The sequence below is a fragment of the Scyliorhinus torazame genome, chromosome 5 (assembly GCF_047496885.1).
Source record: "Scyliorhinus torazame isolate Kashiwa2021f chromosome 5, sScyTor2.1, whole genome shotgun sequence".
Classification (NCBI taxonomy): Eukaryota; Metazoa; Chordata; class Chondrichthyes; order Carcharhiniformes; family Scyliorhinidae; genus Scyliorhinus; species Scyliorhinus torazame.
Window position 1 is genome coordinate 292,273,047 of NC_092711.1, and position 17,184 is coordinate 292,290,230.

A 17,184-nucleotide genomic window follows, 5' to 3' on the forward strand; every position below is an offset into this window, starting at 1 on the left:
CTGCATTATTCCCTTATCCTTGCTGTTTTCAGTATGTGGAAATCTATCAATCTCATTCCTGAACATGCTTAATGACCTGAGCCTCCACAATCCTCGGGGGTAGAGAATTCAAAAGGTTCACTACCATCTAACTAATGAAATCACGCCTCATCTCTGTCCGAAATGACCTGCCCCTTAATCTGAGGCTGTCGCTGGTTCTAGCCCTCCTTCCCCCAAAGCTAGTGGAAACATCCTTCCTGCATCATCTACCCTGTTGAGCCCTGTATGGATTTTTTAATGTTTGAATGCAATCACCTCGCATTTTGGAATTCCAGGGAATAAAGGCCCAGTCTATTTAATTTTTTCATGCAGGCCAAACCGTCCATCCTAGCAATTAGTTTGGTGAACGTTCATTGTACTCTCTCTATGGCAAGTATATCTTTCCTTCGGTAAGGAGACCAAAACTGCGCAAACTACTCCAGGTGCAGTCTCACCAAAACTCTATACAATTGAGTAAGATATCTTTACTCCGATATTCAAATCCCCTTGTACTAATGGCCCACATACCATTTGCCACCTTAATTGCTTGCTGTAGCAGCATGTTAACTTTCACTGACATGTCTTTGCATATTAGGAACTGATTTACTGACCAATCAAATTATGGAATGGAATAATGTACTTACAATTCCGTCACCATCTGTACTTAGTGAGCACCTAAGGGGTGGGAGGGTAGGGTAGAATTAATCTGTGGTTCAACTCAAAAATCCAGGCTAGGAAATTTGACTCCATTGATTTAACTGTAAAGTTGGACACACAAGCTCTTGGCCAACAAATTTGGGAAACATAACCAACCGTAGAGGGCAGTCACTGCATTATCTGTTTATTCTGAAAAATGGGCAATTTACAGGAGGACTGATGGTGCCTATAGAATTGGCATCCTAATAAAAGGTGCTGTCTTCAGGTGGTATGGGGAGCAAGTTGAAGTGGAATGGGATGGCTATCATGTATTTTGTGATTAGTATGTCCATATGGGTATCTTAGCTGACAAGGGAGTCGAAGGGTGTAGTGGGAAGTCAGGAAAGTAGAAGCCACAATCCGATCAACCATGGTTTTATTAGGCTCAAAGGCCCAAATGATCTGTTCCTGCTCCCAGTTTGTTTGTTTATTATTTAAAATCTTCCATCACTGTCATTTGTGTGGATGTTTTATGTGGACAAAATTTACATAATTTTGGATCTATAAACGCTGTATTGTTCCAAGGATTTACAACAGACCTTGACAAAATTTTTATTTGGATAGTTTTATCTTTCCTGTGGGGAACTGATTGGGATATGTATGTATCCATTTGTAAAGAAACTATGATATGAATTGTTGGGGCATTTTCACTTTTTGTAGTAATAACTAAGTTTGTTTTCAGATCTGTGAAAGAGATGTTTCTATTCAATTCTGCAGTCGTCATCTATCTCTAATCCAGTTAACATTCTGACATTGGAACTTAACTAAAATTTAATTCGGGTGACGCTGTTTAAAATTGAAGCATAATGTTTGCACCTTAACATCTTTAGCTGTGTGTACAGATAGGAACTATCAGTTTTTTGATGGGGTTGTTGGGGAAGTCCTTTTTATCAAAAGATTTCTGCAACTTATGAGCAGTTTTAAACGACATGCTATGCAACCAAGAAAATGAAAGTCCCTTCTGTTCTCAGCAAAAATGCTGGGTCTTGGAAAATAGATGTGGGGAAGTGCATGGGACAAAGAATCTCCAAAGGGGGCTTGGCAAATAAGTTCGGAAATCTTTTAAATGAATGCTTCAGTTTGTTTACGATGTTTAAGACTGAGGTTAAATTCATATGTTTCATAGCATTATTCATCCTTATTTTAGTTTTGTAGACTGTTGGACAGTCCATTTAGAAAGTAATTTCCACTGTATTTCTGTTGGTGAATTGATTAATATGCTGCTTTATACAGACCCTTATTATTAGAAGAATGTAACTTGTGTTACAGGTATAATCGTAACACTTAGAAAAACTGCATGCTAAATTAATTGCTTTTATTATATTTAGGAAAAAGAAAAAAAAGGGAAAGAAAGATAATAGCAGCTCAGAGGAGAGTGGCAGTGACAATGATGTGGAAGTGATCAAAGTCTGGAATTCAAGGTCACGTGGTGGAGGAGAAGCAAGTACAGAAGACAAACCTGCAGATCCAGTTCCAGCAAAAGTAGATGAAGGTAAGAATTGAGACGAGTATCTTAGATTTTTGATTTGTAGTTTTGCACAATTAACATGTATATTGTGCTATCCGCATTTTACTGTGAAAATTTGTTTTAATGCACAAAACAATTTAGTACATTTATGTAAATAGAGTTGGCTTGATGTGATTTATCTTTAACCGCCGCAGAACTAACAAATCTACTGAAATGCCTGGAACCTGCAGGAGCTGGAATGTTCCTCACACTTGTAACGTAATGACCTGTTTCCAAACATTGTGGTATAGTTGTGGATGAATGTGTGTAATTTAACTGAGCTACATTTCATGACTTATTTATAAATCTGCTCCTTGTCTGATGTTTTTTTTTTAATTGCCTACAGTAAAGCCACCCCCTGCTTCCAACCCAGGTAGCCCTGCTGCAGATTGGTACAAAGAGTTCATTACAGATGCTGATGCAGAAATATTGCAGCATTCTGGGAAAATGTCCCTTTTGTTTGAAATCCTGTACATGTCAGAAGCAATTGGAGAAAAAATGTGAGTTAACAGTACGCCATTAAAACACCAAGCATTTTTTTTTTCTTGCTTTATGGAGTTTTCTTTACAGGAGTTCTTTAGAAAGGCATCAATTAATGGTGATTTTTAAAGTTTTGTTCATGGTATGTGGGCAGCATTTTTTTGTCCATCCCTAATTGCCCTTGAACTGAATGGTTTCCTAGGCCATTTCAGGTGGCATTTAAGAGTCAACCACCTTGCTGTCACTCTGCATGTAGGTCAGACCAGGTAAGGGTGGCAGATTTCCTTCCCTAAAGGACATTAGTGAACCAGATGACAAATCAACAATGGTTTTGTAATCATCATTAGATTTTTATTGACTTTAAATTTCACTATCTACTGTGTTAGGATCGGAACCTGGGTCTCCAGAGCATTACCCTGGTTCTCTTGATAACTAGCCAATTGACAATACCACTATTGCCATTGCCTCCCCTTAATTTATTTATTTATTTAAATACGTTTTGAATACCCAATTGTTTCTTTCTTTCTAATTAAAAGGCAATTTAGCGTGGCCAATCCACCTACCCTGCACATCTTTGGGTTGTGGGGATGAGATCCACACAAACACTGGGAGAAAGTACAAACTCCACACGGGCAGTGACCCGGGGCCAGGATCGAATAATAATAATACCGGGTCCTCGGTGCAGTGAGGCAGCAGTGCTAACCACTGCGCCACCGTGCCGCCCTTCCTCCCCTTGATTTATACCTGAAAATCCACTGCACTCTTTTTTTTTTTTGTAGCTGTGGGATTCTTTTGTAACCTGCGTCGAGCTTGCACAACTCCCAAAAGTTTGTTAAAATTACCTCCTGTGCATTTATCAAGGAAACAGTCACATTGGGCATAACGATTCAAACTACAGTAATGGGGAGTAATTTTGAAATGTAGCTATTAAACTTAATATTACTTTGTAGGTGTCAGTTTGTCTAAGTATTTTCATGATGTGGAGAAAATAGATTATATTCCCACATCAAATTGTTTGCCAGTCTGAGGATTTAATTGTAGATGGTAAAAAGATTGAAAAGATCATCAAAATTGTTAAATTACAATCTGTTTTCGTCTTTTATCCGTTCTCATTCCAAAGATTGGCTGCACTACGGAGAATCTTTCTCACTGATTACTATTCATTGCCTTCACTGGCTATCCCTTATAAAGGCTGGTCAGCGTACAGATATTCCATCCATGCCATCTTGGGTCTGTCTTGTGCATGTTTTCCAAGTGTTGCTTTGCATTACCTCTTTCCAAACACTCTTTCGCCCCGCCACCCCTCCCCCACCCCCTCCTTCTCATTTCATGTCCAAAATATTTGAGCTTACTTGGTATCACTGCCACTAACAACAAGTTCCTCATAAGGCCAGCTAATGAGGATATATAATGTATACCTGTGCCTGAGTTTTCCATATTCAATTAGGTTGCTGAGGGACAGTAAAAGAGGGTGCCTTAGTGTAATGTAGGTGTAGAAATTTTACCCTGCGATTGTATTTAACAGATTAGGGTCAATAAGAGAATCTAAAATGTTCAATCAAAGCAAAAGCACTAAACTTTGCAGCCTTTGCTTCTTCACTGGGTCAGTCAATTTTCTGAGAACTTCAAGACTGGACTCAGCTATGCACCTACTCTTTCTATTCCGTGTCTTGCAGTTCTTCATTTTATTTTGACAGTGATTTGTTTGTACATTTACTACATATTGGTTTGATGTGAGCCCAACATTTTAACCTTTTTCAATCCTTTGCAATTTTCAAGATGTACAACAGTTTACTATGTTACAAGGACGCGTGACTTTATATGCATTTTGTAAATGGGGAAATACATTTAAAAATGTGGAGCAATGGAATATTTATTGAGGCAGGCACACTCTTCAATTGTCTTAACTGCCTTGAAGCAGTTGAAAAATAATTGGTGGCTGCTTTTTCTGGGCGAATAAGTGTTAGCTGCCAATTCTAGTCTCTCATCTCCCAAGGTAGACTATGTTGGATGATGCGGCACTGTATATGCTATATCTAGTGATCTGGCCAAGAACGTGCCAGAGCATGCTCCAAGGCAGCAGCAGAAGTGCTCAAGTGACGGCCTGTCCTGGGGCTCAAATCCCCTGCCATCAGATTGAAAGGCATGCAGTTTCCAGTCTTGTGAATATAAAGTCAAGAATTATTTGGGGTTGAAAATTATATTGCAATTCCCTGTGGATTTATTGAGTGCATATTTATAGATTGAGTTCTTTGTAAAACTGCAGCTGTTCCACATATTACCTTGTGTAAAGTCTTGAGAAGCGTTTAAATTGAAGTCCAAGCAACCTCCAGGTGGACTGTTTCTAAAAACAGGCATGACACATGTTAGTGGTAGTACAAATTACACTATGTTGCTTGGTTAGACCTTTCTTCCCCAGGTACCAATCCAAATATGGAAGGTAATTTTTTCACTAATTTCTGTATGGCAAAATGAGCACAGAAAAACATTTATCAACAGTATTAGCATTACTCAAAAATATCAATTGTTCTATAACTGTCCTCTTTTTATTCCTCCCGTCCACCCCCCCCCCCCCCCCCCCCCCCCCATTCCAGCATTCTAGTAATGAAAAATGCTTGAAGCATCTGAAAGGAATCAAAAAGTTGAATGTAATTGGGTAGAATTGGCATTCTTTTTTTTTTTTCTTGTTGGGTGCAATAACATTAATATGTATCCTATTTCAGACTTGTTTTCAGCCAGTCACTCATATCATTGGATTTAATTGAAGATTTTCTGGAGATGGCAAACAGAGAAAAGTCAGAAGACAAATCTGATGTTTATAAAGGTAATTTTAAATTAATTGCTTTCTTGATTTACTGTTTTCTTGATTTGCCATACATGTAATCCTTGGGGCTGCCCTGCAGTTTGTATTCTGAATTGGTGAAGGTACTTTTAACCGGGAATGTTTCATTGTAAATTTTTTTAAAAATATATTTTTATTGAAGTATTTGTAAAGTTTTATAACAAAAACCGAAAAAAGAACAATAAACGTTAAACATTAACATAGTGCAAAAATAGAAATTTCCCCGAACGACTCTATCTTCACAGACCACACAAAAACTAACAAACACAACACTTAAACCCCCCCCCCCCCCCCCTCGGAAAGCTGCTACTGCCGACATTTTAAATTAAATTTCCCCAAGAAAGTCGACGAACAACTGCCACCTTTGGGAGAACCCTAACATTGATCCTCTTAAAGCAAACTTTATTTTCTCGAGGCTGAGAAACCCAGCCATGTCACTAACCCAGATCTCTACACTCGGGGTCTTCGAGTCCCTCCACATTAACAGGATCCGTCTCCGGGCTACCACGGAGGCAAAGGCCAGAACGTCTGCCTCTTTCACGCCCTGAACTCCCGGGTCTTCTGACACCCCAAAGACCTCCACCTCTGGACTCGGCACCACCCGTGTACCTAGCATCTTGGACATTGCCCTGGCAAACCCCTGCCAGAACCCTTCAAGCTTTGTGAATGCCCAAAACATATGGACATGGTTTGCTGGGCTCCTTGCACATCTGTCTTCTACCCCGACAAACTTGCTCATCCTCGCCTCCGTCATGTGTGCCCGGTGTACCACTTTAAACTGTATTAGACTGAACCTGGCACATGATAAGGAGGAATTGACCCTACTTAGGGCATCCGCCCATAGACCCAGCTCCAACTCCCCTCCTAACTCCTCCTCCCATTTGCCTTTAAGCTCCTCCACCATTGCCTCCGACAGCTCCTGGTAGATATCTGACACCTTCCCCTCCCCCACCCAGGTACCGGACACTACTCTATCCTGTATCCCCCATGGCGGCAGCAGTGGGAAGGCCACCACCTGTTTCCTCAGGAAGGTCCGTACTTGTAGATACCTAAAGCCATTCCCTGGCGGCAGTTTAAATTTGTCCTCCAGCGTCTGCAGGCTGGGAAAGCACCCATCTATAAACAGGCAACCATCCTTCTAATACCCACCCTCTGCCAACTCTGAAACCCGCCAACCATCCTAACCGGCAGGAACCTGTGGTTATTACATATCTGGGTCCAGACCGACGCTCCTTCCACCCTCTTATGTCTCCTCCACTGCCCCCAGATCTTCAGTGCTGCCACCACCACCGGACTTGTGGAGTAGCGGGCCGGCGAGAATGGCAGAGGTGCCATTATCAGCGCTCCCAAACTGGTGCCTTTGCAAGACACCGCCACCAACCGCTCCCATGCCAACTCCTCCCCCAATACCCACTTCCTGATCATGGCAATGTTGGCCGCCCAGTAGTAGTTGCAAAATTTCGGCAGCGCCAGCCCACCCTCCCCCCGACTGCGTTCCAGCTGCGCACTCTTTACGCGCGGGGTCTTGTTCGCCCACACAAATCCCGAGATGATCTTATTAACCCGCTTGAAAAAGGCCTTCGGGATGAAGATGGGAAGGCACTGGAATACAAATAAGAACCTGGGGAAGACCGTCATTTTCACGGTCTGTACCCTCCCCGCCAGTGACAGCGGGAGCATGTTCCAGCTTTTAAAGTCCCCTTCCATTTGTTCCACCAGCCGGGTCAGATTAAGCTTATACAACAAATCCCACTTCCGGGCTACCTGTATACCCAGGTAACGAAAGCTCTTCTCTACCCTCCTCAGCGGCAGCTCCCTCAGTCTCTTCTCCTGTCCTTTAGCCTGGATCGCAAACAACTCGCTCTTCCCCACTTTCAATTTATACTCCGAGAAACTGCCAAATTCCCTTAAGATCCGCATGACCTCCCCATCCCCCTCCAGTGGATCCGAAATATACAGGAGGAGATCATCCGCGTAGAGCAAGACCCGATGCTCCTCCACCCCCCCCCCCCCCCCCCCCCCCCCCCCCCCGACCAGCCCCTGCCAGTTCCTTGAAGCTCTCAATGCTATGGCTCAATGGCTAGAGCAAATAATAAAGGGGACACCCTTGCCTCGTCCCCAGGTGCAATTTACAGTACTCCGACCTAAGCCGGTTCGTGCGCATGCTTGCCACAGGCGCCTGGTACAGCAATCGCACCCACCGGATAAAGCCCTCACCAAACCCAAACCTATCCAGCGCTTCCCACAGGTACTCCCACTCCACCCGATCAAAAGCTTTCTCTGCATCCATCGCTGCCACAACCTCTGCTTCCTCTCCTTCCGAGGGCATCATAACAATATTTTAAAGCCTCCGCACATTAGCATTAAGTTGCCTGTCTTTAACAAATCCAGTCAGGTCCTCTCCTATCACCCCCGGGACACAATCCTCTATCCTCGTGGCCAAGATCTTAGCCAATAGCTTGGCATCCACATTTGCAACGAGATGGGCCTGGAAGAACCACACTGTTCAGGGTCCTTCTCCCATTTCAGAATGAGTGAGATCGACATTGTAGGGGGAAGGATTCCCTTCTCTCTTGCCTCATTAAAGGTCTTCATCAGCAGTGGGCTCAACACCTGGAAATTGTTTTTAAAAATTCCACCGGAAAGACATCCGGCTCCGGAGCTTTGCCCGACTTCATGCCTTCCAGCCCCTTAATAATTTCTTCTATCTCGATCGCTGCCCCCAGCCCCTTCAGCAGACCCTCCTCCACCCTCGGGAACCTCAACTGGTCCAGAAATTGCCTCATCCCTTCCGCACCCGCCAGGGGTTCCGTCTCATATACTTTGCTGTAGAATTCCTTAAGAACTTCAGTTGATCTGAGACCAAGTTACCCTCATTTTTCTTTTTTCCCCAATCTCCCTGGCCGTCTCTCTTCCTAAGTTGGTGCGCCAGCATCCTGCTCGCCTCCCCATATTCATACACCGCCCCCCCAAGCCTTCCTCAGCTGTTCTACCGCTTTCCCTGTGGTCAACAATTCAAACTCCGCCTGAAGCTTGCGCCGATCTCTCAGGAGCCCTGCATCCGGGGCCTCCGCATACTTCCTATCCACCCGGAGTATCTCCACCAAACTCTCCCTCTCCGCCCTTTCCCTCTTTTCTCTATGGGACCAGATCGATATAAATTCCCCTCCAATAACTGCCTTCAGGGCTTCCCAGACCGTCTCTGCCGATACCTCTCCCGTGTCGTTTGTTTCCAAATAGTTCTGGATACTCTTATTTACCCGCCCGCAAACCACCTCGTCCGCTAACAACCCCACGTTCAGTTTCCACAGCAGACGCTGCCCTCTCTCCTTCCCAAGCCACAAATCTACCCAGTATGGGGCATGGTCCGAGACTGTAATCGCCGAGTATGTTTTATTGTAAATTTTTAGCAAAGAAATAAAGTTAAATGATGGATGCATGAGACTAATATTAAGCGTGAGCTTCTTGGGGTTCACTGTGTTGAAGTTAAATGTTCATATACTATTGTTTCAATATTTCATTTACATCCATTCTGGTTTCTACATCTGTTCTTGCTCGTCATCTGCGAATGGGCATTCATTTGTTTCAACATATTGGACCGTACCTTCCGAGTTCCAGGGTGCTGTCTGTGCTGGGACCCCCACCCCAGGCAGTGCAGACGTCCGATGGGCCAATGTCCTGCACTGGAAAACTGAAAATGTAATTTAAATTGCAAACTGCGGATTGTTCCAACTGTGTCATATCGATAGTTAACCAGAAAAAGAAGAATTGAAACCACTTGAAATGAAAATGAAATGAAAATCGCTTATTGTCACAAGTAGGCTTCAATGAAGTTACTGTGAAAAGCCCCTAGTCGCCACATTCCGGCGCCTGTTCGGAGAGGCTGGTACGGGAATTGAACCGTGCTGCTGGCCTGCTTGGTCTGCTTTAAAAGCCAGCGATTTAGCCCAGTGTGCTAAACCAGCCCCTGGTTCAACTCCTGGGTAACTGTGGCCTGAGTGTCAATCCATCTGAATTGACACTCCATCCGAATTTGCATCCTAATAACTTAATGCTTTATTGGTTTAATGAGAGTCTCAAAAAGTGAGATGGAGAAGAGCAAAATGTCAAATGTATCTACCTATGTATGTTCAATTGAGTCTGGTAACATGAAACTATTTGGAGGGCTTCAGTGTGTTGACTTTACTATTAATAACCACAATATGCGGGTGCGTTCCGTGTATTGGACAACTGACCACACAACTAGTATTTAGTACAATTATAGTTTATTATCAAACATATGGTTAGTTCTATGCTTAATAACTTACACGCTACTACACATTAGACTATATCTAGCAGTTTAAATGACCTTTACTTAATTTCCAAGTGACCGTGTGCAGGTTTAGAGGAGGCTTTTATCTGGTTCCCTACGTGTGGCGGCTGGAGGTTGTCTGGTTCGTCTAGGCTAAGTGTCGTCTTTCAGGTGGAGACTGCGGGTCCTTGAGCTGGGCTGGTCGATTTGCTGCAGTTGGTACACAGAAGCCGGTCCCAAAAGAGGCAGAATGTTGGTTGAGCAGTTCTTCTTATCCTCTGATCTTTTGCGTTCTTTTGGGTAATCCCAGGTAGGGATCCAATGGATTGATAGAATTTCAATCACCCTAATCGATTCTGGCCAATTAGGTGCAGGTACCTTGTGGGCTGGGCGGGTCCTAGTTGTTGTTCAAGGCACGTAAGCGCTTCTAAATAAGCTACTAATGTTTGTTTCAATCTGATGCCCATTGTCTTGGGGAGACCTGTGAGTGGCCTCTAGCAGGTGCAAGTTTCTGTATAGGTCTGGGTTGTTTGCAAATACACACAAGCTGTGTCTTGTCTGTGTCCCAACCTGACCACAATTCCCATCATCCTTTGCAGGTGGCCATTTTAGATGGCCACAAGTGAATCTTGGTTGGTAATGCCTTTTGAGCACCCACTGTTTGTATAAGCCATGACCTCCCAACCTAGGAACATAAGTCGGCAATTCAGCCCCTGTGCCTGTTCCACCATTCAGTGAGATCATGGCTGCTCTGTAATTTTACTTTACTCGCCCAGCCTTTGTCTCTTATCCCTCTAATCTTTAGTTAACAAAAATCCCTTAACCTCTGATTTAAAGTTAACAACTGGCCTTGTGAAAAAATAGAGGATTACATTGGAGTATGAGAGAAATCTAGCTTAAAAAACTTATAGCATTTAAAAAGAAAGTGTAACTACAGTGAGCATTATTCATCTAGAGACAAAATGAGGAATTATTAATGGGAAATAAAAGAAATGGCAGGTGTTGGAACAGATAGTGTAGAAGATGCAAATAACATCCCAGAAATACCTGTAAATCAAGAATTGAAAGGGAGGAGAAACTCGGTCGCAATCACCAGGGAAAGTGTACTGAGAAATTTCTTAGAACTAAAAGCTGCCAAGTCCCCAAGACCTGATGGTCTGCATTCTAGGATCTGAAAAGAAAGTGTCTGCTAAAATGCATTGATAGTAATTTTGCAAAATTCCCTAGATTCTGGAAAGGTCCCATCAGTTTGGAAGAAAACGTAACTCCCCTATTCAGGAAAGGAGGGAGACTGAAAGTAGGAAACTACAGGCCAGTTAGCCTAACATTTGCCAGAGGGAAAATGTTAGAATCTATTATGACGGAGGTTCTAGCAGGACTCTTGGAAAACTTTGATGAAATCAGGTAAAGCCAGCATGGTTTTATGAAAGAGAAATCGTGTTTGACTAATTTCATTTCTTTTGAGGAAGTAACAAGCAAGGTGGATTTGATAACGTGTCACAAGAGGTTACTACACCAAATGAGAGCTCATGGTGCAGTAGGTAACATAGTAGCATGGGTAGAGGGTAGCTAACGAGCAGCAGAGAGGAGGGACAAATGGGTCATTTTCAGGTAGGCAGATGTAACGCGTGGAGTGCCAAGGTATCAGCGGGGCCTCAATTATTTGCAATCCATATCAATGACTTGGATGAAGAGACTGAATATATAGTTGCTAAATTTGCTCATCACTCACATAGCAGGAAAGTAAGTTGCGAAGGACACTACTCGGCAAAGGGATATGGATGGATTGGGTGAGGAGGTCAAAAAACTGGCAGATGGTGTATATTGTGGGGAAATGTGAACTTTGGCAGGAAGAATAGAAAAGTAACATATTACATAGAGAGTGCAGAACTCTGGCGTACCGTGGGATCTGGGTGTCCCAGTACATATATCACAGAAGATTAGTATGCAGGCACAGCAAGTGATTAGGAAAGCAATTGGAATGTTGTCATTTAGTATAAAGGCAGGGATGTTTTGCTACAGTTGTACACTGCATTGGTGTGACAACATATGGAGTACTGTGTACAGATTTGGTATCCTTACTTAAAGGATACAATTGCATGAAAAGCAGTTCAGAGACTGTACACTTAACTGATTCCTGGGATTGAGGGGGCTATCTTATGAGGAAAAGTTGTTCAGTCAGGTTAGTCCTGTGCCCATTGGAGTTTAGAAGAATAAGAGATGATCTTATTGAAACAAGGCGCATAAGAACTAGGAACAGGAGTAGGCCATCTGGCCCCTCGAGCCTGCTCCGCCATTCAATGAGATCATGGCTGATCTTTGTGGACTCAGCGCCACTCTCCGGCCCGTACACCATATCCCCGAATCCCTTTATTCTTTAGAAAGGTATCTATCTTTTTCTTAAAAACGTTTAAAGAAGCAGCCTCAACTGCTTCACTGGGCAAGGAATTCCAGAGATTCACAACCCTTTGGGTGAAGAGGTTCCTCCTAAACTCGGTCCTAAATCTACTTCCCCTTATTTTGAGACTATGCCCCCTAGTTCTGCTTTCCCCGACCATTGGAAACAACCTGCCCGCATCTATCCTATCTATTCCCTTCATAATTTTATATGTTTCAATAAGATCCCCCCGCATCCTTCTAAACACCAATGAGTACAGTCCCAGTCTACTCAACCTCTCGTCATAATCTAATCCCCTCAACACTGGCTTCAACCTAGTGAATCTCCTCTGCACTCCCTCCAATGCCAATATGTCCTTTCTCAGGTAAGGAGACCAAAACTGAACACACTACTCCAGATGTGGCCTCACCAACACCTTATACAATTGCAGCATAACCTCCCTAGTCTTGAACTCCATCCCTCTAGCAATGAAAGACAAAACTCGATTAGCCTTCTTAATCACCTGTTGCACCTGCACACCAACTTTTTGCGACTTGTGCACCAGCACACCCAGGTCCCTCTGCACAGCAGCATGTTTTAACATCTTACCGTTTAAATAATAATCCATTCTGCTGTTATTCCTCCCAAAATGGATAGCCTCACACTTGGCAACATTGAATTCCATCTGCCAGACCCTAGCCCATTCACCTAACCTATCCAAATCGTTCTGCAGACTTCCGGTATCCTCTGCACTTTTTGCTTTACCACTCATCTTAGTGTTGTCTGCAAACTTTGCCACATTGCACTTGGTCCCCAACTCCAAATCATCTATGTAAATTGTGAACAACTGCGGGCCCAACACTGATCCTTGAGGGACCCCACTAGTTACAGGTTGCCAACCAGAGAAACACCCATTTATCCCCACTCTCTGCTTTCTGTTAGTTAACCAATCCTCTACCCATGCTACCACTTTACCCTCAATGCCATGCATCTTTAGTTTATGCAGCAACCTTGTGGCACCTTGTCAAAAGCTTTCTGGAAATCCAGACATACCACATCCATTGGCTCCCCGTTATCTACTGCACTGGTAACGTCCTCAAAAAATGCTACCAAATTAGTCAGACACGACCTACTCTTTATGAACCCATGCTGCGTCTGCCCAATGGGACAATTTCCCTCCAGGTGCCCCGCTATTTCCTCCTTAATGATAGATTCCAGCATTTTCCCTGCAGCCGAAGTTAAGCTTACCGGCCTATAATTACCCGCTTTCTGCCGACCTCCTTTTTTTAAACAGTGGTGTCATGTTTGCTACTTTCCAATCCTCTGGGACCACCCCAGAGTCTAGTGAATTTTGATAAATTATCACTAGTGCGTTTACAATTTCCCTAGCCATCTCTTTTAACACTCTGGGATGCATCCCATCAGGGCCAGGAGACTTGTCTACTTTTAGCCCCATTAGCTTGCCCAATACTGCCTCCTTAGTGATTACAATCATCTCAAGGTCCTCACCTATCATATCTTTATTTCCATCAGTCACTGGCATGTTATTTGTGTCTTCCACTGTGAAGACTGACCCAAAAAACCTGTTCAGCTCCTCAGCCATTTCCCTGTCTCCTATTATTAAATTTCCCTTCTCATCTTCCAAAGGACCAATATTTACCTTAGCCACTCTTTTTTGTCTTCTATATTTGTAGAAGCTTTTACTATCTGCTTTCATGTTCTGAGCAAGTTTACTTTCATAGTCTACCTTACTCTTCTTTATAGCTTTTTTAGTAGCTTTCTGTGTCCCCTAAAGACTTCCCAGTCCTCTAGTCTCCCACTAATTTTTGCCACTTTGTATGTTTTTTCCTTCAATTTGATACTCTCCCTCACCTCCTTAGATATCCACGGTCGATTTTTCCCCTTTCTACCGTCTTTCTTTTTTGTCGATATGAACCTTTCCTGAACGCTGAAAGATCACTGTGAAGGTTCTCCACTGTTCCTCAACTGCTTCACCATGAAGTCTTTGCTCCCAGTCTACCTTAGCTAGTTCTTCTCTCATCCCATTGTAATCGCCTTCGTTTAAGCACAAAACACTAGTGTTTGATTTTACCTTGTCATCCTCCAACTGTATTTTAAATTCCACCATATTGTGGTCGCTCCTTCCAAGAGGATCCCGAACTATGAGATCATTAATCAATCCTGCCTCATTACACAGGACCAGATCTAGGACCGCTTGTTCCCTTGTAGGTTCCATTACATACTGTTCCAGGAAATTATCCCGGACACATTCTATAAACTCCTCCTCAAGGTTGCATTTACCAACCTGGTTAAACCAATCGACAGGCAGATTAAAATCTCCCATGATAACCGCTGTACCATTTCTACATGCATCCGTTATCTTTGTTTATTGCCTGCCCTACCATCCTGTTACTATTTGGTGGCCTATAGACTACTCCTATCAGTGACCTTTTCGCCTTACTATTCCTGATTGTCCTCCATAGCACCAATATCATCCCTTACTATTGCCCGGATGCCATCCTTAAACAACAAAGCTACACCACCGCCCTTACCGTCCATTCTATCCTTTTGTATAGTCTGATACCCTTGGATATTTAACTCAGTCGTGACCATCTTTTAACCATGTTTCAGTAATGGCCACTAAATCATAGTCATTCACGATGATTTGCGCCATCAACTCATTCACCTTATTCCGTATACTACGAGCATTCAGGTAAAGTACACTTATGCTGTTTTTTATGTCTTTGTTATGAATCCTAACACCTTGATCAGTAACTTTTCGCAAATTATTTTTCCTCTTACCCTTTGTCCTAATTTTCCTTGTCTTTGAACCCATATCTCTACATAATAACCTGTCACGTAACCTGCTGCCTTGCTCTCCATTAACCATTATACTATCCATAGCTTTACCCTTCCCTTCCTCCCCAACTTGCTAGTTTAAAGTCCTTGTGACCAACCTATTTATCCTATTCGCTAGAATACTGGTCCCAGAATGGTTCAGGTGAAGACCGTCCCAACGGTACAGGTCCCTCCTGCCCCAGTACTGATGCCAATGCCCCATGAAATGGATTCCCTCTTTCCCGCACCACTCCTTTAGCCACGTGTTAACTTCCCTAATTTTCTCTACCCTATGCCAATTGGCACGTGGCTCGGGTAGTAATCCAGAGATTATAACCCTGGAGGACCTGTTCTTTAATTTAGTCCCTAGTGTTTGATAATCCCCAAACAGGTCCTCTATCCTAGTCATACCTATGTTGTTAGTCCCAAAGTGGGACCACAACAACTGGATCCTCCCCCTCCCTCTCCAAAATCCTTTCAAGCCGATCAGAGATGTCCCTCACCCTGGCACTGGGCAGGCAACATACCATGCGATCTGGCTTACAAAGGATGCCATCAATCCCCCAATTATAGAATCCCCTACAACTACCACTTGTCTTTTTGCTCCCCCCTCTTGAATGGCTTCCTGTACCACGGTGCAGTGGTCAGTCAACGCATCCTCCCTACAGCCCTCTTCCTCATCCACACGGAGCAAGTACCTCATACCTGTTGGACAAGGTCAAGGGCTGAGGCTCCTCGACTCCTAAACTCAGGATCCCCCTACCTACCTCCCTTGCAGTCACACCACTCTGTCCCTGACCACTGACCGAATTAACAGTACTTATTCTACCGGGTGTGACTGCCTCCTGAAACAAAGCGTCCAGGTAATGTTCCCCCTCCCTGATGTGCCGCAGTGTGTGCAGCTCGGTCTCCAGCTCATCAATTCTGAGCCGAAGTTCCTCGAGCAGCCAACACTTGCTGCAGATGTGGTCACTGACGGCCTCAATGGGGTCCACCAGTTCCATCATCATACAGCAACAGCACATCACCTGTCCAGCCATATTCAACTAGTTAATTAATTTAAATAATTTTTTTTTCTTTTTTTTCATAGAACCTCAAGGATAAACCCGAACACCACAAAAACACAGCCCTCTCTCGCCACTCACCCGAACTCAGTCCCTCACCTAAACTCAGATGCACTCTGTTCCAATCAGCACTCACTTAAACTCAGATGCACTCTGTTCCAATCAGCACTCACCTAAACTCAGATGCACTCTGTTCCAATCAGCACTCACCTAAACTCAGATGCACGCTGTTCCAATCAGCACTCACCTAAACTCAGATTCACTCTGTTCCAGTCAGCACTCCGTTTCTAAAGGCACTCCTGCCACACCTTTTGTACCCTGCCTGATTTCCAATGAGCCAATAGGCCTGCTTCAGGAACTGAAGTCTTTTTTAAATATGCACTCACCTCTCCCAGCAACCCTGCAGCCTGTGGCCTGCTCCAGCATGAGAGGACTTGACGAGGCGCATGAGGCGACTTGACAAGGTGCATGCTGAAAGGCTGATTCCTCTTGCAGAACGCCCTTGGTCACTTACTTCCAATTAGAGTGCTTTCCCTTTTTCCCTGTTTCCTGCCTCCTATGGCTCACCCACTTTCCTAACTAAAGTAGTAACCTGCCTCCAATTCCAACAACTTCAGTTAAGTCTCTTATAAGGGAGTTTATATGGACTTCTAGAAAGCATTTGAAGTAACATCTATTGTCATCCCCTGTCTACGCCTTTTTAAAATAAATTTAGAGTACCCAATTCATTTTTTTCCAATTAAGGGGCAATTTAGCATGGCCAATCCACCTACCCTGCACATCGTTTTGGGTTGTGGAGTGGAACCTACGCAGACACGGGGAAAATGTGCAAACCCGACACGGACAGTGACCTGGGCCGGGATTGAACATGGGTTGTCAGCGCCGTGAGACAGCAGTGCCGTCTACTCATTTCATAGAATTACATACATAGACATACAACACAGAAACAGCCCTTTGGGGCAATCGGCCCTTTCCAGTATTTAAATTCCATTCAAGCCTCCTCCATCGTTTCTCATCTAAATTTAGCATTATATCAATCTATTCCCTTCTCCCGAAGGGAATGTTTGTCTA

General features: G+C 43.7%; 1 protein-coding gene across 7 annotated transcripts in view; it reads left to right on the forward strand.

Moving 5' to 3' along the window:
- The window catches only part of atrx (ATRX chromatin remodeler), a 285,402-nt gene that overhangs the window by 171,981 nt on the left and 96,237 nt on the right, over positions 1-17,184 (forward strand). For all 7 annotated transcript variants that reach the window (XM_072505740.1, XM_072505742.1, XM_072505738.1 and 4 more), the window contains 3 exons: positions 2,043-2,206; positions 2,568-2,721; positions 5,425-5,525. In XM_072505740.1, the coding sequence (XP_072361841.1) occupies positions 2,043-2,206; positions 2,568-2,721; positions 5,425-5,525 (419 nt within the window). The remainder of the gene's footprint in view (positions 1-2,042; positions 2,207-2,567; positions 2,722-5,424; positions 5,526-17,184) is intronic.